Raw genomic sequence first — 23684 nt, forward strand, 5'->3', positions numbered from 1 at the left:
TGGGTCTTTTTAGTCTGGAGAAGAGAAGGCTGAGGGGGGATCTGATCAACACCTATAAATACTCAAAGGGTGGGTGTCAGGAGGATGGGGCCAGTCTTTTTTCAGTGGTGCCCAGGGACAGGACAAGAGGAAACGGGCACAAACATGACCATAAGAAGTTCCACCTAAACATGAGGAGGAACTTCTTCCCTGTGAGGGTGGCAGAGCCCTGGAAGAGGCTGCCCAGGGAGGTGGTGGAGTCTCCTTCTCTGGAGACATTCAGATCCCACCTGGACAAGTTCCTGTGCAACCTGCTCTGGGTGGCCCTGCTTTGGCAGGGGGTTGGACTAGATGATCTCCAGAGGTCCCTTCCAACCCCATAGCATTCAGTGATTCCGTTAGGTAGTGGTTAGTTTCCGTGATACTTGGCAGGATTGGAAAATTTTTCAAACCAAAGGCATCACTTCCCACGTCAGGTATCTGAGCCCCTTCATCAGCTTGGCCCTGTTTGAACCGGCCCGTGGATGTGAATCCAGCTGGACACACGCCTCTCTCCTGTCGCCGCAGTGTTACTCACCCATTGTACTCCATGAACGTGCAGGAAATAATTATGCTGATAAGCCTAACATTATCTCAATTATCAAAAGTGTGTAATGATTTGTTTCCATCTACAGACCTGTTTGAATCAAATCAGGGTTTGTTTTTGGTTGTTTTTTTTTTTGTTTTTTATATAATCAGCAGCTGGGGAGGGGTGGGAGCCTAAGTTTGCATTCCCAAGTTATTTGCTTTCCTTTCTGAGTATGTATTTCCAAAAAATTTAGCAGTGAGTTTCTACACTGCCCTCCCAGATGAATTACAGCTCACCACAGTCACCCAACTGCTTAATTCTTTGTCATATCTAAGAGGAAATTACTTTCTTTATTTTCGAGTATGTGATTTAAAAACCAGATTGTAGTCCAAAAAAACCAGATTGTAGTCTCTGTAAAACCAGTTCTCTGCTCGCCTTTAATCATAGTGTTCTCGGGACAACAATGAAGATCATTCACGGGCATGTTCTCCTACCTTCAGCCTAAACAAAAATGATTATTTATATAAGCAATGGCTTTTTATAGCTCTCCAAAAGGAAGACACGGAAACCTTTGGTGCAGAGCAGCGAAATAACAACTGAAAAAGGCAATGCAACAACTCCCCAAACACATTCTATTGAAGAATTATGGGATGTTCAACTACATATTGTCAAAATGGGATAAGTAACATCTTTCAGCCCGTTTGCCATTTAATGGGAAGCTGTCTTCACAGATGCTTGGTGGAAATATATGCTGCCCTTTCTCTCCAGGAGAGAGCACCCCCATTTGCCAGCCTCCATGGAGGAGAAGTTTTGTGGGTTCTTAATTTCTCATGTTCCCAGTCACAAGCGAAGCTTTTTCCTTGTGCTTCATGGCACAGACTCATTTTGCAAAAGGCATTTCTTGACTACTTCTCTTTGTACCCGTAAGGACTTTCTTTTTAATTTTTAAACATAATACAGGAATCAAGGCTCAAGAGGTTGTCAAGGATGGTCGCAAATCTTTGCAATTTATTCTTGAAGCCTTTTCAAGAGAGTGTTTTATTCTGCATAAGTAGGCAGTATAATCATTAACAGCAGTAACGGCAAGCTAAGGGAACTGATGTGATACAGAGAATAAAAAGAAGCCCTCATAACTGTGAGGTTATCTTTTTCTTCAAGCTGCTTTTACGAGAGATGAGTGGTTGAGTTCAAACCCTTGCTCTACATTGTCATAAAACCGTCTGCTCAACTGGTTAGCTGTGCTAAAATCACAGCCGCCCCATGACTAAATTATTTGCTTATTACTATATTGTCTGCTGCAAACACTCAGGGGCCTTTCCAAGGTTTGTTTGTTGTTTTTTTTTTTCCCAACTCATTATTTCCAAAGAAAGAAGACACGTTTCATTTTGCTGCCACTTCTGCCACCAGAAAGACACCTCTCTGGCAAGGCAGGTGGATGCTTAGGGGAGGGATCATTGAGATCATTAGAGGAATACGGTGTCAGATATTTTAGAAATGCTACTCTAAGTGTATCACTGCAGCTGATAAGTGTACCCCAAGCAGTGCTGGATGCAGAGGGATCCAAATCTTGCACAAACTCAGCTACTGCACATTTACCCAGAGCCCAGGTACCTGTTTTGACTCCCGATGGCCACCACTCCGCATGGAGACCTATGCTGTCTGCTCCTTTGGACTAGATATAAGGCACCGGGCAACAAGAAGTCAGTGGCTTCCTGGGAACCCCTCTTATTTTCTTTTTTTTTTTTTGTTTAATCCCTGGGCTGATTCTTTGCTCATGAAACATGAGACTCCGATTTCTGTGGTGTGGTGTAAATCCATACCACCGTGAGTACAACCTTACTCACCCAGCAGTCAGGGCTAAATGAGGTGTAAATCAGTTTATCAGAACCTAGGCCTTAATACAGAAAGCAAACAGGAAACCATCCTATGAAACCTGAGACCCAAAAGTGGTAAGAAATGGTTTATCATTCACCAATTTTAAAAAAAAAAACCAACCAAACTGACCAGTGAGTTATATCTCTTTGCCAGGATCTGAATCTCCTTATCTGCTCATTGTCTTCAGCCAGGGGAGAGGAAAAAAAAAAGTGCTAATACAAAAGAGAAAGAAATAAAATCGAAAGGGAACAGGAAAATCACAGTTTTGAATGTTATTAATCAAGGAAAGCTGCTTGCTTTTTCCTATGTCTTCTCTGCATTTCCATGATAAAAAGCTTTCCTAGATAACTATGTCTTCTCTGCATTTCCATGATAAAACTTTACTCATTTCCAGAGGTGTCAGCAGGTGAGTTGAGGGGATTTTGTGCATTTTGGTTGTTCTGTTGTTTTTCTTTAAGTTGTGCACTGCTGGTGTATACATGATGGTAGGGATGGATGGGGCTGTGCTGATGTGCACTATGAGAAAAATTAAGAGCGGTGGCTTAAGAAAACTGCCGTGACACTAGGAAAAAGGCACAGCCCTCATTACAAGGTCACAGTTTGGCCACCTCTACAGAGCCTTGCATCAAAAATAGTTATTCACCGGGCGTTTTGCTTCCATTTATTTCTTTCCTACTGTTAGTACTACTGTTTTCCCCAACTGATTTACATCTCAGCTCAGAGCAGGCATTCTTTCCTGCAGTAGGAAGAAGAAAACAAGGAAGAGAAATATATATAATGTGACTCACAACCAGTGCGAGACTCAAATATTTATTCTTCCTTCAGGCATTGATTACAGAACACTCTACCACCTCCTGTAAAGTTATTTAAATCTGTCTCGTATCCTATGGCATTACTTTTTTTTTTTTTTTTTTTTTTGGATGCTCATTATTGGATCTCTTCCAGGCTGCTAGCATGAGGACATGTCACCTCACCTTATTTTTTTTCAAAATCTCATATGCATCTACGCTCTTTTTCACACCTCTAGCCCTTAATTTAAAGACCCCAGTTTGACACTGATTCCTCTCTGAAATAGGTTTTCTTTATTTATAGGCTCACATGAGTTCTCTGCCTTCACCCACCAGCATGCTCTCCACAGAGTCTACAGGACTGTCCTCCAACCCTGACCAAAGCTCAGCTCTAACGGGTGCAATGGACAGTGGCTCCCCATAGAGAGCTTGTGCATTACTTAATCCACGTAAACGACCCCAAAATTATTTGGGCTGACATTATAACACTCTTGCTGCTCTGGTCAGTTACTGAAAGGGGAAAAAAAAAACCAAACAAACCACCACCCTCCACCAAAACTGCTGGCTATTCAGAGCTGGTCCTGGTCTATGAACTTGCTTTGCTTTCTACCATCTTCTCGAAGAAAGCCAGGGAAAAAAAGGACTGATTGAGGACCCCTGTTATTTCTGTCACCCACAACCAAAACTTAAACACGTGCCACCATTTGTAAACACATATTTTCTGTTTCTCCTTGTTCTGGAAGTGTAGAGGATAATTTTACTAATGGGTAAGTTTGGCTTCTGTCCAGGGCTAGGACTAGATGCCTCAGAAAATAATGCTAAGCTGGTGTAACAACCCATCTCCACACCACCACTTCTCACAGTGGCACAGCCACACTCTAGGGAAGAAGAGGGCACCTCCCAAAGGACAGTATTTTAAGAGCAACCCGTGTTCTCCATGGCTCCCAGTGATGAGTATTGCATGACTTCTGGTGTTCTGGTTATTGAAGTCCACTGATCATTAGAAAGGAGATAGGCAACACAATTAAAGGATTAAAAAAAAAAAAATCTAACAAGGATCAAATATGCCAGATGTACTACTCGATGAGAGCCTCTGCTTCCAATGCTCTTGACCACTGGACAATAGTTTGCACTAGAGGGGCCTGGAAAGACAACAGTAGTCATAGGTTCCCTATAGAGAGCCACTGAAATCACCATGGAGCTAGTCAGAGCCATAATGTTCACTGATACATCTCTTTAAACTTCTAGTCATCTAGAGGACAGAGAGGAAGAGAAGAAGTGAAAGGCCTGAGGCAAATGCTGTATAGCTGCAGGGTTCCTACGTCAGTTTAGTGGATGAGATAATCCCAAAGAAGCCTCCCATGTTGTAAGAAATGGTGTCAACATCCGGCACACTCAGCCAAAAATGACTCCTTCTTGACCCCAGGGGATTGAAGTCTGAAGAAAAGACTTTGCACCCCTGAGTATTACCTGAACTCAGATAAACACACAAGACAAGGGAAAGAGATGGGGGAAATACAGGATGGGTGTGGGAGAACAAAAGGGTAAGTTATAGGGAATAAGGTGAGAAAAAGAATGAAAACACAATCAGCTGGATGACGTGGAATAATCTACCTTTAGTCTGAGTGGTCAATCATTGACTCCATGGTGGCTTTGAAGGAACAGGACCTGAAGTAAGTCCTGCTTCAGCTGGTGAATTACACAGAAGTCTGCCCCAAAGCTGAATTAGGCAGAGGGTAGGGCAAGAAGCTTGATTCCACCTCTCCTCTTTGGGAATGGGGAAGAGAAAAGCGAGGGTTTTCTGGGTTTTCTGCAGCAACAGGGCTGGAAGAGCCTGATCAAAGTTGCCGACTGAGTCAGTGGCCAAGTCTACATCTCCTTCTCCTGTTCTCTGAAAGAGAGACCGCTGTTTCCTTATCTGGCTCTAGAGGACATCCAATCGTACTTAAGTTTCAAAGAGGTCAATGTCCTTCTGGAAAGGACAGTTCTAAGAACAGACAGTAAATATAACTCATTTACAGCAACAAAGTCCTTCATTGCCAATTACCGTGTAATCTCTTTTAATCGATAGGTCCGAAGCAAAGCGAGGTTGCAAGACAGAGCTCCCACTGTACTATGGCTTTTAAAAATAGGTGCACAAAGACTCAGCCCTGGACTAACTGCATTTCTGGGGTACACGTCAAAATAATTCACACCAAAGAGGAAGGACCGTCTTGGCATCAGAAGAGTGCCTGTGACTCAGGAGACTGAGGTCCACTTCCCGACCTTATTTGGAGTTGGGTTCATCTTAGGTGACCCTGCCAAAATCATGTGATTTCCTTGTAAGTCCAGCACGCCTCCAGAAATCAAGGATAACCACAATTCTTCCCTGCCTCTCCAGGACTGCTGCGTGATCGCACTCTCCAAAACACATGCAGGATATTTTGGCTGCACAGGCAACAGACACATTCCAGGTGGTCCAACCCCAGCAGCTGCAGAGCTCAGACAGCAATGGTAGACCCTAGCGCTGCGTGGGAGGGTGTCAACAGCCCTTCCTTGCTCTTCCTTCAGGAGATGTTGATGGTAGCTTCCATGCCTGTGCCAGCTTATTACACAGGGAATCATGTTTGCCTGCAAGGGCAGCATTGATTGCATGACCAGCCGCCTGGTGCTAGTGGAGGAACTGGCCACGGGCCAGCTAAATGGCCTCAGGTGACCAGCTTCTCCATGCCAAGGCATATTATAGCTCACTTTCAACTGCCCTAGGAAACGCACATATACACATAGAATCATAGAATTGTCCAGGTTGGAAGGGACCTTTCAGATCATCTAGTCCAATCATCAACCTCACTCTGATCAAAACCATCACTAAACCATGTCTCTAAGCACTAGGTCAACCCGGCTTTTCAATCCCTCCAGGGATGGGGCCTCAACCACTGCCCTGGGCAGCCCAGGCCAAGGCTTAAGAACCCTTTCAGTGTAAAAATTTTTCCTAATCTCCAATCTGAAGCTTCCCTGAAGCAACTTGAGGCCATTTCCTCTTGTCCCATCACCTGGGACTTGGGAGAAGAGACCGACCCCTGCAATATTTATATCCATGCAAGCAAGAAGCGATGCGCCCGCGCTCACCTCCGCAAAGGGAAACCAGCCCCTCATTTTCAAACCCCAACAAGGTCCCAGGGATAACCTTTCACAAATAAACAACCTACTCCGCTCCGAGAGGGATTTTATAAAGACCAGGGATTACAATGGGCTTAATCATGATTAAACACTGATCTGGCTCAATCTACTCAAAAGCAGACAAAAGATAAATAAAAAACCTCCAGCAGATGCATTTCATACTGGAAATTCTGGAACCTCAATTGACGTCACGCTTTTTATGTTCAGATAATATCTGGAGGAAACAGTACACTGGATCAAGAAAACAAAAGCAAATTTCTAGTTAAAATTCTCCGTGCTCTGTAAAAAAAGAAAAAAAAATAAAAAAGGAGAAGGCTCTGCAGCAGGGAACGCACAGCACAGCTCAGCACTTCACAAACTTGTTTTCGACTGTAGTTGAAACTGCACTGTTAGAGGGATGCAACTAGAAAGGAACAAGCAATCCCTTTTGTCCTCACCTCCTGGGTCCTACCCTGTAAAACCGGGTGACATTAGTCATTGGGTTTCCTACCAGCCAGAAGCTGCTTCTGACCCATGACAGGCAGGTTAATTTTATTTCACTAAAATAATGCCATCTCCTCAGTGTCACTCCACTTGTAGAGCGTTGGTTCCTCAGGCACGGTATGACAATTCTGCATGATGGGAAGAGGTTTGCATCCAGCAAATATCTCCCAAATACAGTCAATCTGGTCTTTCCCACGGGTAAGAAAACCCAGGAAACAGATCCCACATCGCAGGAGACAACTCCAGCCATTAGGACTGCTGAGGGAGGTGGAAAAAGCCAAAAAATGAGCACAGATCCTAGGGATTGCTTCTTACGGGGCCAACCTTCACATTGTATTCAACGGGCTCACCGGAGTTTTCTCATTCTATCATCCCACTCTTCATGTCCACCCCAGCAGAAATGCCCAATGGATGACCGCAGAACGGTTGGCCAGTGGACACAAGGTCCTGTATTAAGATGGCTAGAACCTTTGTTGCTGCCTCTGCTGGTGCCCAGCTAATGCATCCCATGCTTCACAGCTACAAGACCTCTCCTTCCGGACACCAGGTGAAAGACTTTTAATCCCTTCCGATTTGTGACCTTCAAAACTTCTCCACTGAAGGTGAAAATCCCCATACAGACCGTGTAAGCCTGCTGATAATTAGTTTGTTCTTCTCACTTCCTTTTCACTGACCTTGGTGGCTCACAGGGCAACACGGGCACAGACAGACCTCGATAGTGAAACCCCTGTTACTTATCCTGATTTTCAAGCTGCAATTTATCAACTTCAAGAACGCCGCTCCTGAACGAAATCACAGTTCCCACACCAACTCCTACTGTGCTTCAGCCCACCTCGCCTATCTCTCGTGCCAGTCTGTGCAGATCACCTCCACCTTCATGCAGAACGAGCATCACTTTGCAGATGAGCTCCACGCTTTCGCCAAGGGCTGAATCAGAGTTATGTGATTGGCACTTCCTAGATGAGAAGCCAACAAACCTCATCCGTCTTTGGAGGCAAGGGCACAGTCCCTTCTCACCCCCAGTAACAGCAAGTGTGCTTGTTTATTAATCATAGAATCACAGAATGGTTAGAGTTGGAAGGGACCTTCAAGATCATCCAATTCCCCCCCCCTGCCCTGGGCAGGGACACCTCCCACCAGACCAGGTTGCTCCAAGCCCCATCCAGCCTGGCCTTGAACCCCTCCAGGGATGGGGCAGCCACAGCTTTTCTGGGCAACCAGTAGGAAACTAATGGGTTACTGCTGCTTGTTCCCAAAGTAGGCTTACCTTATAAAAAGCCATCAGGAGTTACTAAATATACAACATTGTTCTACAGATTATTTAACTTTCCTCAATAACCTACCTCTGGAGGAGAAATGAGTTCAAGAGCCCGTGTTAATAACTGTCAGGTGCGGGGGCGGTTAAGAATTTGTCAGAATGCAAAGAATATTCTTGTTTTTCTTGCAATATGGATGACTCTTCCTGCCTGCACATCCCACTGCCACCAAGCATCAATGAGAACAATTGTCTTGGCGTACTTGTTGCCTATGGAAAAGGGCTGCATGTTTAAGTGCTAACACAACAACCAATGTGAAACGTCACCTGGCCAGGCAGTTCGATCTGCTAGTTACTTACACAGATTTATTTTAAAACTATAAAAACAGCGTGTTCCTCAGGAGAATTAATCTTCCCCTTCCCCGAATAAATATGATTAGCGCTTGCCAAGGAGAGTTCTTCGCCTGCAATTAAGGACTTCCGAAAATTAAGCCGAGTTAAAGTGCCCGCAAACCACGCTGGGGAAAAAGTGTCCCTGAGGGTCTTTCCCAGGGCAGGGTTTTTGGAAGAGGAAGAGATGTTTCATACAGGATGCAGCGCCAACACACCTGCATGCCCAAGGTCCTTCTTCCTAAAGCCTGGGCGGCCTTGAACCCTTGTGGGGGGACACGGCCATCATGACCTCTCTTGGCACACCAGCAAGGCAATTCCACCACAGCTGGGGCAAGCTGAGAGAGAAGGCAGGGAGAAGCAACCAGATTGACTTGAAGGTTCAAGGAGAGACAACGTAGGTAAGTGCGCGCTGAGTTTTAAGCTGGTGGTGAGACCACTCACACGGAGCAATGCTGGGGCAGGTCTGATGGGCTACGGCCAAAACAAACACAAACAAGCCCGTCTCTGACCCAGAATTTTCTCCAGGTAAAGATTCCTGTTCTTCTTACGTGACCTCGTTCTGTTTCACCGAGATACAGGATTATTTTCTCGTTCCTCTTGATGACATCGAGCGTGGTGCTGGGGTCCAGCTCCACAAGCAGCACACAGCTTCTGCAGGCTTACAGGTGCCCGTGGTACCCAGAGAAACAACCCAGCTGATGAGCAGCATCCAAGGGTCAGACAAGTTTGTCTCGAGCCAGGACAAGCTGTAATTAAACCCAGCGAATCATCCCTTCTGTCTCAGCAAGTCCAGGCATAAAGGCAGTCAAGTGTGGTAGATCTTTGGCTGAAAGGGTCATTTTGGCCAAATCATAGGATCATAGAATTGTCCAGGTTGGAAGGGACCTTTCAGATCACCTCATCCAACCATCAACCTCACTCTGATCAAAACCATCACCAAACCATGTCTCTAAGCACTAGGTCAACCCGGCTTTTCAATCCCTCCAGGGATGGGGCCTCAACCACTGCCCTGGGCAGCCCAGGCCAAGGCTTAAGAACCCTTTCCGTGGAAACATTTCTCCTAATCTCCAATCTGACCCTCCCCTGGGGCAACTTGAGGTTGTTTCCTCTTGTCCCATCGCCTGGGACTTGGGAGAAGAGACTGACCCCCCCTGGCTACACCCTCCTTTCAGGGAGTTGGAGAGAGCCAGAAGGTCTCCCCTCAGCCTCCTTTTCTCCAGGCTCAACACCCCCAGCTCCCTCAGCCTCTCCTCACAAGACTTGTGCTCCAGACCCCTCACCAGCTCCCTTGCCCTTCTCTGGACCCGCTCCAGCCCCTCAAGGTCTTTTTTGTGGGAAGGGGCCCCAAACTGGACACAGCCCTCGAGGTGGGGCCTCCCCAGTGCCCAGTCCAGGGGGACCATCACCTCCCAAGTCCTACTCCCCACGCTGTTCCTGACACAGGCCAGGATGCTGGTGGCCTTCTTGGCCACAAGGGCCCATTGCTGGCTCATGGTCTTCCTGTTGTCCACCAGGCTCTTCCAGCCTGCTCCAACAACCTGCAGCTTCATGTCCCTTGCGTCCCAGACCGTCATCCCATTTCAAAAAGGTGATGGTACCCTGTGGTTTCCAGTGCCAGGTAGTTTTTCTGACATTGTCTCAAGGTCCTGGCTCTTGAGAGAGTTGCAACACAAGTGCTTGACTTCAATGTGATTTGATTTAGTGGAGCTAGTCTGGAGCACGAACACTAGTGTGTGCCTGCAGGTCTTTTCAGAGGGCCCTGCTGCTCACAAGCTTGCTTCTACTCACTCCGAGCTTCCACGCAAGTATCACAAATATACAACAAAACTTTCAAAGCTGAGCATTGAATTTGAGAAATAATACAGTTACAAAAGTTCAAAACAATCTATGACAAACGAGAAAGCGTCCTGTAGGAAGAACACTTTCAGGTTATCATGTCCATAGCTATTTTAAAGGAAAGTTCCCTTCAAAAACCAGATAAATCTAGCTTGCCATGAATATTAAAATACTGTGATTTAATAACAAAGTTGCCTTCAAAAACCAGATAAATCTAGCTTTCCATGAATATTAAAATACTGTGATTTAATAATATTCTGAATTCCCACAATATAATGCAGATATATTAGGATTTATGACCACGGAACTCAGCACGTGTTCTCAAAACCTGACTCTCCAAGCAGGCAAGACACAGGATTTTGTCTTGTCTACTTTTTTTTCCTTCCTGCATTTAAAAAATAAAGACGGCATATTTCTTTGAACTTATAATTCCACCCTGTTATTTTCCAGAGGGCTCAACTGGCCTTTTAAATTCTTTAAGCTTGGCATTGTATGAAAGCAGATATCAAATATTCAGAGGGCTCAGTCTAGAAAGATCATTTTTCTGAGGCTGAGCCGTTCTGAAGAGCTTCCTGCAGAGCTCCAGACAATGCCTCCAGCAGCCATTCCCACCGGGCTGAGGTCCCTCGCCCTTGCCAAGCCGTGTTTTAGGAGGCACTGGGCCAAAGGGAGGTGCAGGCCAGGGAGAAAGGTGAGAAGGGCACAGGGTGTGAGGTGCCAGAGAAGCCGACCGCTGCGAACGACTACAATTTCTGAATATTAACCTGTTTTGCACAATAAGCGGTTGAGAGCCATGTCCTCTCTGTGTGCAGAAAAACAACAGTACCACCTGCCTAGTCCTCTGTCCCTCCCTTTTAACAAAATCCACCTCTTCTGCTCAAAACTGGAGTTCACCAAAGCCAAGGAAGAGATGCCCCTCCTGAATTTCATTGGTGTGTACATAGAACCTCTGCAAAGTGCCATCTCCAGCCAGTGGCACAGCACAAGGCTGAAAGCACCTGCTGCTGCCAGATTTAGAATCATAGAATGGTTTGGATTGGAAGGGACCTTAAAGATCATCAAGTTCCAACCCCCTGCCCTGGGCAGGGACACCTCCCACCACACCAGGTTGCTCCAAGCCCCATCCAGCCTGGCCTTGAACCCCTCCAGGGATGGGGCAGCCACAGCTTCTCTGGGCAACCTCTTCCAGGGTCTCACCACCCTCACAGCAAAGAATTTCTTTCTGGTATCTCATCTAAATCTCCCCTCTTGCAGTTTAAAACTGTTACCCCTCGTCCTATTGCTACATTCCCTGACCAAGAGTCCCTCCCCATCTCTCCTGTAGCCCCTTCAGATATTGGAAGGCTGCTATAAGGTCTCCCCGGAGCCTTCTCTTCTCCAAACCTCAATTCTCTCTCAGTCTGTCCTCACAGCAGAGGTGCTCCAGCCCTCTGAGCATCTTTGTGGCCCTATTCTGGACCCGGTCCAACAGGTCCATGTCCTTCCTGTGTTGAGGACTCCAGAGCTGGACACAGTGCTCCAGGTGGGGTCTCACCAGAGCAGAGGGGCAGAATCACCTCCCGGGACCTGCTGGCCACACTTCTCTTGATGCAGCCCAGGATGGGGTTGGCTTTCTGGGCTGCCAGTGCACGTTGCTGGCTCATGTTGAGCTTCTCATCCACCAATCCCCTCAAGACCTTCTCCTCAGGGCTGCTCTCCAGCCATTCTCTGCCCAACCTGTATTTGTGCCTGGGATTGCCATGTCCCAGGTAGAGGACCTTGCACTTGGCTTGGTTGAACTTTATGAGGTTTGCATGGGTCCACCTCTCCAGCCTGTCCAGGTCCCTCTGGATGGCATCCTTTCCCTCCAGCGTGTCGACCGCACCACACACCTTGGTGTGATCAGCAAACTTGCTGAGGGTGCACTCAAAGGAGTCATCTTATAGAGGGAGGAGCTGGTGCAGAAAGTGAAGGGAACCCACCAGTCCCAGCATGGGCATTGGGCATCCAGTCCAACCCTCCAGGACAGCAAAATCATAAAGCAGGAAGAAACAAAACATTTTTGTTTTCGCACAGAGGGAAGCGATCTGTAGGTTACCATGGTGTTTACAGTGCCCTCAGCTGAAGAACAACACTGGGCTTTATTGTTTAGGAACCCTCCATCCCTTTGTGGCTACCAGCTTTGCTGCGGATCCACAGATAGGGTCTCAGGCTGCTGATCCACCAGCACCTTGGCTAAGCCAACGGGAAGTCTTTGGCACTGGTCCAGGGGGGTACACCCCCTGAACGGGACCACACCGCTTGGATGTTGGAAGCTACAGGCTCCACACATCTCCTCCTCTGTGCCCCTGCCCAGCCAAGCACAGCCTGTTTGCAGACCCCACCATCCCTTGGATGGCTGATGGCACATCCCTCAATTCCCTGGAAGGCCCAGCTTCAGGGCAAGCCTATCCCTGAGCAAGGCAGCCAGGAGAGGAGCTTGGGCTAACACGCACCGTACGCTCGGCTGGTGGCATTAGGGCTGATGCTGAGCAGCCAGCTGCTTTGATTCTTTCATTACTCAATTAAACTGCATTTCTTCAGAGGTGCCTCCTGCAATTCTCCTGAGCTGGATGCTCAGAAGGGGCCCCACAGACGCTCCTTCTGCTTCAGGCATCCATCAGTGTTGCTTCAAATCATCTACTTGTCCTAGCTGCCAGCAAGGAACTAATCTCTGGAAAGCTTATGTGGGCAGACCAGAGGCATCACTTACCCCAAGCCTACCGTACAACCAGAAAACACCAAAAACACGCAGTCAGCTTGGACAAAACACCACCCCTCTGACTTCACGTAGCTGGAAAGATTTCCTGGGTTACACTGCATGGTTTTCCATAAAGCCAGGAAGCCCAACTGACACAGAGGGGCTGCTATAATACATGTATTATGACAGTTGTATTAGATATATTTCTAAATACCTTTTCCAGCGCTTCTCTATCAACCAGCTCCTGCACAGCCAAAAGCTTGATGCTGTTAGAAAAAAAACAAGAGAGGGGAAAAAGAATTAATCACTCCATCGCAAGCATTACAGAAAGTATTCACACAAGTAAATTACACAAAGAAATTACACAAGTAAGAGCAGAACTGACAGTCTCTTTTTATCTTCTTACTTCACAAAAAGTCTATAAAGGTACAGATACAAAAAGTGCTCAGGATATAATAAACTAAAGCAAGAGAGAACCTGTGTTACTCCGTTTGCTTTGATGTAGCTGCCCCGAACAGATTTTCTGGTGTCTGACTTACAAGCGTGTCAGAATTCCCCTTACAGAGAAACTGCATTAATCATTACATTTTTAATATTAACCCTCCTGTGACTCTTTGAAAACGGATGAAACTGTAGAGGTGCCCAGACTATCACCACTTACACCTACTTAACAGTACAACAGGGAGGACCTAGCATCATTTCATCAAATCAAAGAATGGTTAGATTTGGAAGGGACCTTAAAGATCATCCAGTTCCAACCCCCTGCCCTGGGCAGGGACACCTCCCACTTTCCCTCTTCTCCTCAGTCTTTGCAGACTTTCAAATCCATTCAATGCCAGAAGTCAACCCTTCAGTCTTTTCTAGGCAACACAAAACAACACCGGCTTTTCCATAGCTGGAGGCCACCAGAATAGGTAAGTCTAATTACTGGATTAAGTTCCAAATGTGCAGAAGCCCTGAGAGGCTGGAGAAGCACTGTGGGCACGCTCTTCATCCCTGGCCACCCACCACCAATGCTCAAGAAAGCACAAGGAATTGATAATACAACCACTTACAGAGCCAGGCACCTGCTGTACGATGGCATGGTTGTGGGTTCAGCCCATCTCAACTTTAGCTCGCTACAGTTTTGGTGCCGAACTGAAGATTGGCTAAGTGTTTAGATTCGCTATATGGCCAATGAAAGGAGAGAGGGACCTCCCTTCCCTAGGGTAGCTCAGCCCACCCACCCCGGCATCATCCCCTACATCCTCCCACAGGGGCAGAAGCTGCTGTCACACTGTGCTACCCCAAATAAACCTTGTAGAAAGATGGAGTAAACAAGCATTGCAGCTCTGACTGCTCGTCTTCCTTACCAAGCCTTAAAACTAGTGGCTTCATATATTATCCTTGGACTCCAGGGGATAATTTCCTTTATCCAGGGCTACAGAAACATCCACGCGGCAGTGGATGAATGAAACGATGCATATAAATATCGTTTAAATTTCTTTCACGACTCTGTAGACAGGCAAAGCAAAGAGCCAGTAGAGTTAAAAGCTTGTATTCAAGACCGTGCAAACAGTCAACGTAGACGTCTGCCAAAGGACTTAATTTGCCATGTACTACGAGGAGTCTCATTAGCCTTTCAAAACCTCGGAGCAACGTTGCGTAATCCTTGAATGTCCGCAGACATCTTATACATTAATTATGTACGCCCATCCTGTAACAGCAGCTGGCAAAACACAGCTTTAGCCCTGTCCTTCTGCTGTCTTGCAACGCTCTCCAGCACAATTATTCACTGCCTAACCCCGAAAACGCTAATGTGCTTCCACTTTAATGTGCTGCGAGTTTTCAGACGTCTTCAAAGCATCATAAAAGGTCTATATGCGATGAATTATAAAATAGCCCCAGACCATGCATTTCCATTCTGCAGAGGCTATTATTACTACGACAGAGGGGGTGGAGTTAGTTCAGAAAGTAATGGGATAGTCAGGAAAAATAAAAAGGTACTTCCATTAAAGCCCAACCACTACAGTAGCAGGGGGCATGTGATCTTCTCTCACCATCTGGTGAACACACCAGGCTGCACACAAGCATTCAGCTGAACTGGAAGGTACAAAGGCAATACAAGGTATTCTTTAAGATCATTTTCCTTGCAACTCAGCCAGCAAAGAACATAAAGATGGGATGGGCAACTCCATTTATAAAACACTGCAATATTGTGTCCAACCGTGAATTTCAGAAGGAGTCTACACTGATGCCTCTTTGGAGAACAAAGTCCACTAACATAAACGGTAGCAACGTAACCACCATCAAGACCCAACCCCGAATTCAGGCCTCACCTCTTACTTTTGGCTGCCCCACCTCTGTTGCAGTACAATTTCGGAAGAACCCAGGATGGGTGGGAGGGAGGTAGGCTAACATGCTTGTGGAGACATCCAGGATGCTCACAGCCAGCTGGGCTGCTAAAAAAATTGCTTCAAGTCCATGTGTACGTAGTAAAAGCGAACATTTTGCCATTCCCTTCTGCAAGCTGTACAACAATGTGGGATTTGTTATGCAAAATACTTTTTCCTTTTGAAGACAGAGACTTTTTGATCAAAAAAGCATCAAAAGGTAGAATTTATCAATCAAGGCTTCTACCACTTGACTGATTTATTTCTGCCACGTTCATTGTGGACTACTTGACATTCAATAGTTGCAGAAGAAAAATGTAGGGTGCCTCAAATGCAAGTACAGTTTGCATTAGAATCATAGAATTAGAATTGCCTAGGTTGCCTGATGAAGGGGAGTCCATGAAACAGCATCTCAGAAGGTACCTGTCCCTCCATGAGAATCATCGAATTGTCCAGGTTGGAAGGGACCTTTCAGATCATTGAGTCCAACCATCAACCTCACTCTGATCAAAACCATCACTAAACCACGCCACTAAGCACCATGTCTACCCAACTTTTAGTGTTCAAACCTACCCTCCTTCCCATTTGGACTAGTAAAGCCCCACAAGAACTCCTACAACTGGTACACTTTGATTTCAAACAAAGTCTACCGAGTTACACAGAAGCCAGTAATAAAGCAGGGAGCAGGAATCTCTTTGCTGTATCTCGTTATCTTCACAGGGATGCCGTACTCTTGTTCAGTGGTGAAGAACCCATACAAAACATTGATGTCCTGCAGAGATATTGCATACGCAGGGCCAAATCTGAATTCAATGTTATTACATGACTTGCAACCACATTTGTTTGACTTTGGGTGAGAAAAGACTTTCCTCTACTGTTATAAATTTACAGAGATCAATATTTGCCCAGTACTTTACTTTTTTTCTCCTCAGGTGACACCAGGTATTTTTTGGGGTGGGTGTCAAAAGGAATGAACAAATACAAATATCAGCCTTCGTACAACCTGCTGCAAGATGCTTCTCTCCTTGAAGCACCACCACGGCTGCTGTCTCTGCCCCTTGGATTACAGTCCACCACCTGGAAAATTGCTCTTGATAGCCATTTATTTACTGCTATTTCCCCCAGTAATTCCAAGCAACATTTGTATGTGCTACTTGAGGCAATGTCAGCTTGGAAATGCGCTTTATTTCAAGGCTGCTGCTTTGGGGGGTTTGATGCTTCGAGGAAAAAAAAAAAACAAACCAAACAAATCAGGCTGTTTATTTAGGCACAACGTCAGCAAACGTACAAACACTGAAAGCAGCTCCTAACTATGTATGCTGTTTGTAGCTGAAGTATTCATCAAGGATTTCCCAGTAGATGGGAATACAGCTGCTCGGTACCTGAGAGAGGGGAAAAGACCTCTCTAAAGCAGAAATGCAAAGAGAATTACCAAAAGCCAATGCTAAAGCCCTAGGTCCTGCTGTCTACAACCCAACTCCTACTATTATTCTGCTTATGTACCATGGTACGGCCTCTTTCACCCTCACCTGTGCTACCTGAACACTAACTCATGAAAGAAGTTGTAGAAAAATACAATTTTCTGAAGAAACCTTTTGACTACCGGAGTACCTGCTCTAATCTACCAGCTTTAAGATATACTGGTAATAAATCTGTACTGCAAGTAAGTACATCAACTTGATGAAAATTGAGTTGTATCTGAAACCACTTTAAGAATACTGACTCAGTTACTCACAAGATCCATTTAAACAAAGCTATTGAAATTAATATCCTGGCACCCCAGGCACACTCAAAGTACTTGAAAACATGCTGTGATCTGGATGAAGGACTCTCCTCCATCAGTAAAACTATGCAGATGTGATGTGCTGTCAAGGAAACACATGACTCCCTCTTTTTTTTGGAGGTGGGTGGTGCACAGCACTCTCCTCTAAGGGAATTCCTTTTGGCTTCCAGAAGATGAATCACGGTGCTGAGCAAACGCCTATCACTACGGCACATCTCCACTCCCCAGGGTAGTACTGCAATCCTTTCCTCAAAACCTTCTCACTGAAAAAACACATAGCGTTGGGTTCCTCTCCCTAATCCCACATACCTAGGAATAATTTAAGCCTTTTTAGCAACCTTTTCCAACACCGCAAACCCGCTGATAGATCCCTTGCTGGTTGGTGTCTTCCTATTCACCGCGAGCCATCGTTGCATTGAGCTTCCCTTCCCAGCTTGCGTTGGCATCGCCCACACACTCCCATCTGCTCTTGCAATAGGGGATGCCAGGGCCTTCCTAAGAACTACTGCAGGGTCATCTGCAAACTGGTGAACCTATAGCTCTGCATCAAAGCAGATGGGATGGACAGACAGAACCCCCCCACACACAGCCGATCCAAGATCATAGACTCATAGAAAAGGTCCCTTCCAACCTAGACTTTAAGTTCAACGAGTCTAACCATTAACCCAACGCTGCCAAAACCACCACCAAACCAACGCAGAATGCACCTGAGGTAGAGAAGCTGCTTCCCTCAAAACCAGCTTGAAGGGTGCTCTAGCACATGGGTAAAAAGGATTTAGGATCACAGTCAGTTTCTGGATGATCCTTGCATGGCTCTAGACTTGCAGGCTCTATGGACACGTCACTTGGCTGCCACTGTCAAGGGAGAAGGTCTCCAGAGCAGAGCCCTGCACCAACAAGCACAGCGACCTGCATCTGCTGAGCTTGACCCCACAGTGGAGCCAAGGTTCCCATTCAGTGCAGAACCTGGTAATTTGGGGACAAGGGGAAAGAGGAAGAAAAGGGAGAGCATTAATTTTGGTGGATCAGAGTTGGCACAGTGTCTAAGCAAACACTTGGCCTCATGGAATTGTCTAGGTTGTGAGGGACTTTTAAGATCATCTAGTCTGAGATGCCACCATGATGGCGTCCTGCAGAAGGGGCCAGGTCCTGTGGTGCAGCAGCAAACGTGAACCCAGTATTGCTCTCCACAAGCTGATACATCTTTGCCAGGGGGCTGAGTTTCTCCAAAAACCTCAATGCTTTTTATCAGTCAGTGCATAAGCCTGACTAAAGTTAACAACATGAAGAAATGCCGTTTGAACTTCCCTTAAGTTTTCTGGCTCCTTCTTCATCGTACAGCTGTGCCGAATCCCGCTCCAGCCAGACTCACAGACATTATTATAAGTAGTCTGTGTAAAACCCACTCAGACCCAAACCCTGATTTTGAGTGTCATTAATCATTCCCTCCACCCTCCCTTTCAGTCCATACGTTTTTCCCCTTTGTTCTTGAGATAAGACCCCATGGCCATATTTCAGTGAAGTTTCCTGGATGACTTATACGTCTAAGGGCAGAGCATGGATGCACATAAGAGGAGTGTCCCTAACTCATGTTGGGGTTAATTAACACAAAAGGAGAGGACAAGACCCCTTGGGTCATCAAATTTGTATGACGCTAAAATTGTATTTGCGTATCTACACCAACTAACCTCACTCATAAATCACCTCTGCTTTATAAGGTGGGTGTGAAACATGAGAGTTGGAAGAAAAAAAACCAAAAAATAAAATAAAATAAATACAGTTGAGGTGTGCTAATGACCCTCGGCACATCCCCGCTCAGCCAGCTCTCAACAGTCTGACATCAAGGGCTGTGATTAACTGTCTTCTAATTGTTGGAAGCACAGGCAGAAGCTTAGGCACCAAGCACGTGATGCTTCAGGTAGTACATGGCAGGGGGGCAAAGATAATAGCCAAAAAGTGACAAACACAGAAAAATATATGTCTTGCTGCTTAAGGAAATGGGGGGGTACTTAGGGTGTGGTTTTTTATGGGTTTGGTTTTGTTTGATCTAAACAGAGAGCTGCTGCCGACATTTGCAATTGTCCCTCGCTGCTAATGATGCTAATGAGTCCCAAGTCTTGGTTTCTTGACTCTGTCCACCCCAGCCATGAGACAACCTTGCAAAAAGGCAGGCAGAAGAATGGTGGGCTCCCACCCACAACACCCCGGGCGATGTTTAACAGGGTGAGATGACTGAGGGGCCAAGAGGAACACTGACCCAAGCTCCAGCCCTGGGGGGCTGCCGGTGAACCTGTGCTGGTCCCTCCTTGGGGCTGCCCACACCAACTAGGGCCACTGGAGTCACGAAATCATGGAATTGTTGCAGTTGGAAGGGACCTTCTAGAGACCATCCAGCCCACCTCCCCTGCCAAAGCAGGGCTGCCCAGAGCACATCACTCAGGAGCATCCAGGGGGGGCTTGAAGATCTCCAGAGAAGGGGACTCCACCCCCTCCCTGGGCAGCCTCTGCCAGGGCTCTGCCACCCTCACCCCAAACAAGTTCTTCCTCACATTGGAGTGGAACTTCCCATGGTCCAGCTTGTGCCCGTTGCCCCTCGTCCTGTCCCTGGGAACCCCTGAAAAGAGTCTGGCTCCATCCTCCTTCAACCCACCCTTTAGATCCTTGGAAGCATTAATAAAGTCTCCCTTCAGCCTTCTCTTCTCCAGGCTCAAGAGCCCCAGCTCTCTCAGCCTTTCCTCAGCAGGGAGATGCTCCAATCCCTTGCCTCTACAGTGAAGGAGCAACCTTTAAGATGGAAAAAAAAGTCTCATTTTTGCTGGCATATCCCATTTACAAAGCTGTCTTTCCCCTTAAGTCCCTGTTCACTCAAACCCCAGTAAAAACAACAGCAGACAGAGAAAAGAAAAAAAAAGCATGCTTAATGACTTTCAGCCTCATGAACTTCCTCCATCTACCCCTACAAAGTCTGACAGGGAAATAAAATGAGTCTCTCCTTTTCCACTAAAAGCATCTGCTTCTTCTCAATCACTCCCTAAATGGAAGGAAAAAATTGCATCCGCGGCCACGTCTTAACGGCTGCAGGAAGTCAGCAGAGAGCTTATGGAGTGAGCTGGTGGGCTGGGATGGGGATACCATGTCGTGTTGCTTTGGGACTAGCTGCCAGCTAACATCACAACAGAACGATGGGGTAGATTCTCAGGAAAAATATACCTACAATATATATCTACAATAAGCAGGTATTAGGATTTCCTTTGAAAAATATATGTATTTATATTTACTTTTTTAATATATATATTCTATCATAGCATGCATTTATATAAATACATTATAGCATAGAATGGTTAGAGTTGGAAGGGACCTTAAAGATCATCCAGTTCCAACCCCCTGCCCTGGGCAGGGACACCTCCCACCAGACCAGGTTGCTCCAAGCCCCATCCAGCCTGGCCTTGAACCCCTCCAGGGATGGGGCAGCCACAGCTTCTCTGGGCAACCTCTTCCAGTGTCTCACCACCCTCACAGCAAAGAATTTCTTTCTGGTATCTCATCTAAATCTCCCCTCTTTCGGTTTAAAACCATTATGCCTTGTCCTGTCACTAGTCATAATATAAGTATATAATATATATATATTAAATAGCTATTCTAAATTTTATATATTTTCTAAATATATATATAACAATATATATATGTAAATTTATTTAGTCATAATATAAGTATATAATATATATATATTAAATAGCTATTCTAAATTTTCTATATTTTCTAAATATATATATATATAACAATATATATATGTAAATTTATTTAGGGCTACTTTCTTTATTTAGGGCTACTTTTTTGCTGTTTCCCAGCTGGGATGAAAGCAGCTCTTCTTTGATGTCCAGCCACCATCGATTGGCCTGCAGAATGGTTTGAAACTGGAAAAAAAAAGAAAAGCAGACGAAGCAGACGAAGGGCTGGGATGGGAACCAGGAGTAAAGGGAAGGAGCAGAGAAGCTGAAATCCCCCAAGCAAACTGGCAGTGTAGCACAGACTGGAGGAACACTGCTCCCCTGGTGTTCACGCTCACAGATGCTATTACATGATGTGAGCGATGGGAAGATTTTCCATGGGGAGAAAGGGAGCTGTAATGGAACTAAAAAGGGGGGAAAACACGAATTCTGGATGGTTTCTACTGAGAGCAGAAGGGAGGAAACAGCAGCATTACCCAACAGGCAGGAGGCACCTGAAATAGTTCACTCCTTTCTTTGTCCATTCTCAGCAGATTCCCTGGGTCCAGGAACGTTCTCTCAATCCTCTTTGGCGCACGGTTCTCTCCTTGTATTTCTCTTTCCTACATCTGTGGCAATGCCACCATCCTGCAGGGCCTACAAGCTCTGTATCGAGGGTCTATGTAGGCTCAAGAGATGCCGCGGTTTCAGCAGGGCTATGTCACTGCAGGGACAGAACGATGGCTCATAAACCCTGAATTCTGTGTATTCCCAACGCATGGACAAAAAAAAGGGAGGTTGCAAGAACAACAGGTTTCTTCCCAGCGCTCTGGAAGGGAGTAAGATGTGCTCACCCCATGACCCAAACCACAACCACAGAATCAAAGAATCTTCATGGTTGGAAGGGACCTTTAAGATCATCGAGTCCAACCACCAAAAAAACCAAACCAAAACAAAAACAAACACCCAAAAAAACCACCACCACACCCACCCACAGACAGACACAAACCAACCCAACAATCTCGATCACTAGAGCATGCCCTGAAGGGCCACATCTACACGCCAACAATCTCAATCACTAGAGCATGCCCTGAAGGGCCACATCTACACGTTTCTTCAATACCTCCAGGGATGGGGACTCCACCACCTCCCTGGGCAGGCTGTTCCAGGGCCTGACCACCCTCTCAGGAAAGTCATTCTTCCCAATATCTAATCTAAACCTCCCCTGACCAAACTTCAGACCATTTCCTCTGCTCCTGGCATTATTCCCTTGGGAGAAGAGGCCAACATCCACCACTGGCAGAAAGCACCGAATGCCCACATATAACGGGACCTGGAAGTCTTCTTGACCTCCTCCTTGGGAACATCCCTATTCCAAGCTCTTTCCCCATAGATGAGATCCATGCTGCTGTGCATAGGGACACTTGCTACAGCAGTAAGCACAGCAGGTCACACACAGGAGATTAAGAGAAGACCTGCTCAAAACTCCCATATTCTCTTTAAGGAAAGGTCATTCTTTTCTTGTCCATCTACCCAAGAAGGGTGTCTCCTGAGTTGTGAGGCACTGATCCTCAGCAGGACACTTCTGCAAATTCTGGGGGTTTCTCTCAGAGAGGATTAAAAGCGGCAGAGAAGCATCCTATTTACCTCCTCCTTCACTTAGATGAGCACATGTCAGCCTAACTCTTTCCTTTCTCAGTTAAGGGGGGAAAGAAACTGGACATGGCCTACTCATTTCCACTTGCAATATCTCCCTTTCTGAAGATTCCCCCAAACTTTTAAATCAGAGGAAGTGCAGAAGGAGCATCATTTTGGGTGAATGCAGTATGAGCGTGCACATAAATGCTCTCCATTCATTCATTATTACGTTTACACAGATTTGCTGTCCCATCTCAATCTGGGGTGCAGAGTACTGAGGACACGAGCCCAGAGCTAACTGTGCTTTCCAGAAATGCTTTTATTGCTAAGTTATAGGCCATTCCGTGGCCTTTTCTTTTGCTGCCCTCTTATTCTTCTTTCCTGTTCTCCTCCAGCTCTCCCTCTGCAAGCTGGTGTGATGCCAAGAGAGCGGCAGCAGTTGGAAAAGTTAAGCATCATGGAAGACTTCCAAGGTCCTCAGAAGAAACACTGGATATTAAGGGCTGAGATACATCGCACTCAATTGAACAGAACCAAAGCTGATTCCTGAGAGGCAAAGGTTAATGAGACAAATGGCTCAAAAGGATCAATCTGTTCTAACTCATTATTTGTTGATTTTTTTTTTAATTTTTTTTTTTTTTAATTTTAAAAGAGCGTTTAAAATAGACCAGGCAGCTGAAAATAACTCCCAAATTCCCAAATGCATGAGATAAAACCACGGAAGGCCTGAGACTGCCAGCAACATAACGATTACTGAGTAGCTGCCTAATGAATAAAGAACAAGTAAATCAAATACCTCTATTAGATTATATTGAATGCAGCAATCTTGCCTGCATCCATCTACTAAGGGGGACCAGGTGGCAAAGCAGCTTCAACTTCCACCATCATTCCAAACTCATGGTGACAATCTGGGACAGAGGCTTCTCTGTCACCACTTCCACCTACTCCTTCACCGATTGCTCCAAAACACTTCACTACACGATGATCCAGGCAGCAAGAGAGAATATTATTGGGGGACGGGGCAGGGGAAAGAATAATCTGATTACCATTGTATCTGCTAACAAAAAAAAAACCCACGGGAGTTGTTTCAACTCACTTCTGACAGACAGCAAACCAAAACCAGTTGCCC

At 46.0% G+C, this 23684-nt stretch overlaps 1 protein-coding gene across 1 annotated transcript in view; it reads right to left on the reverse strand.

The window, feature by feature from the left end:
- The window catches only part of EEPD1 (endonuclease/exonuclease/phosphatase family domain containing 1), an 82760-nt gene that overhangs the window by 26751 nt on the left and 32325 nt on the right, over window positions 1-23684 (reverse strand). Inside the window, exon 2 of the mRNA XM_014941601.1 lies at window positions 13270-13321. Within this exon, the coding sequence (XP_014797087.1) occupies window positions 13270-13321 (52 nt within the window). The remainder of the gene's footprint in view (window positions 1-13269; window positions 13322-23684) is intronic.

This window comes from Calidris pugnax, unplaced genomic scaffold (genome assembly GCF_001431845.1).
Source record: "Calidris pugnax isolate Ruff unplaced genomic scaffold, ASM143184v1 scaffold23, whole genome shotgun sequence".
NCBI lineage: Eukaryota > Metazoa > Chordata > Aves > Charadriiformes > Scolopacidae > Calidris > Calidris pugnax.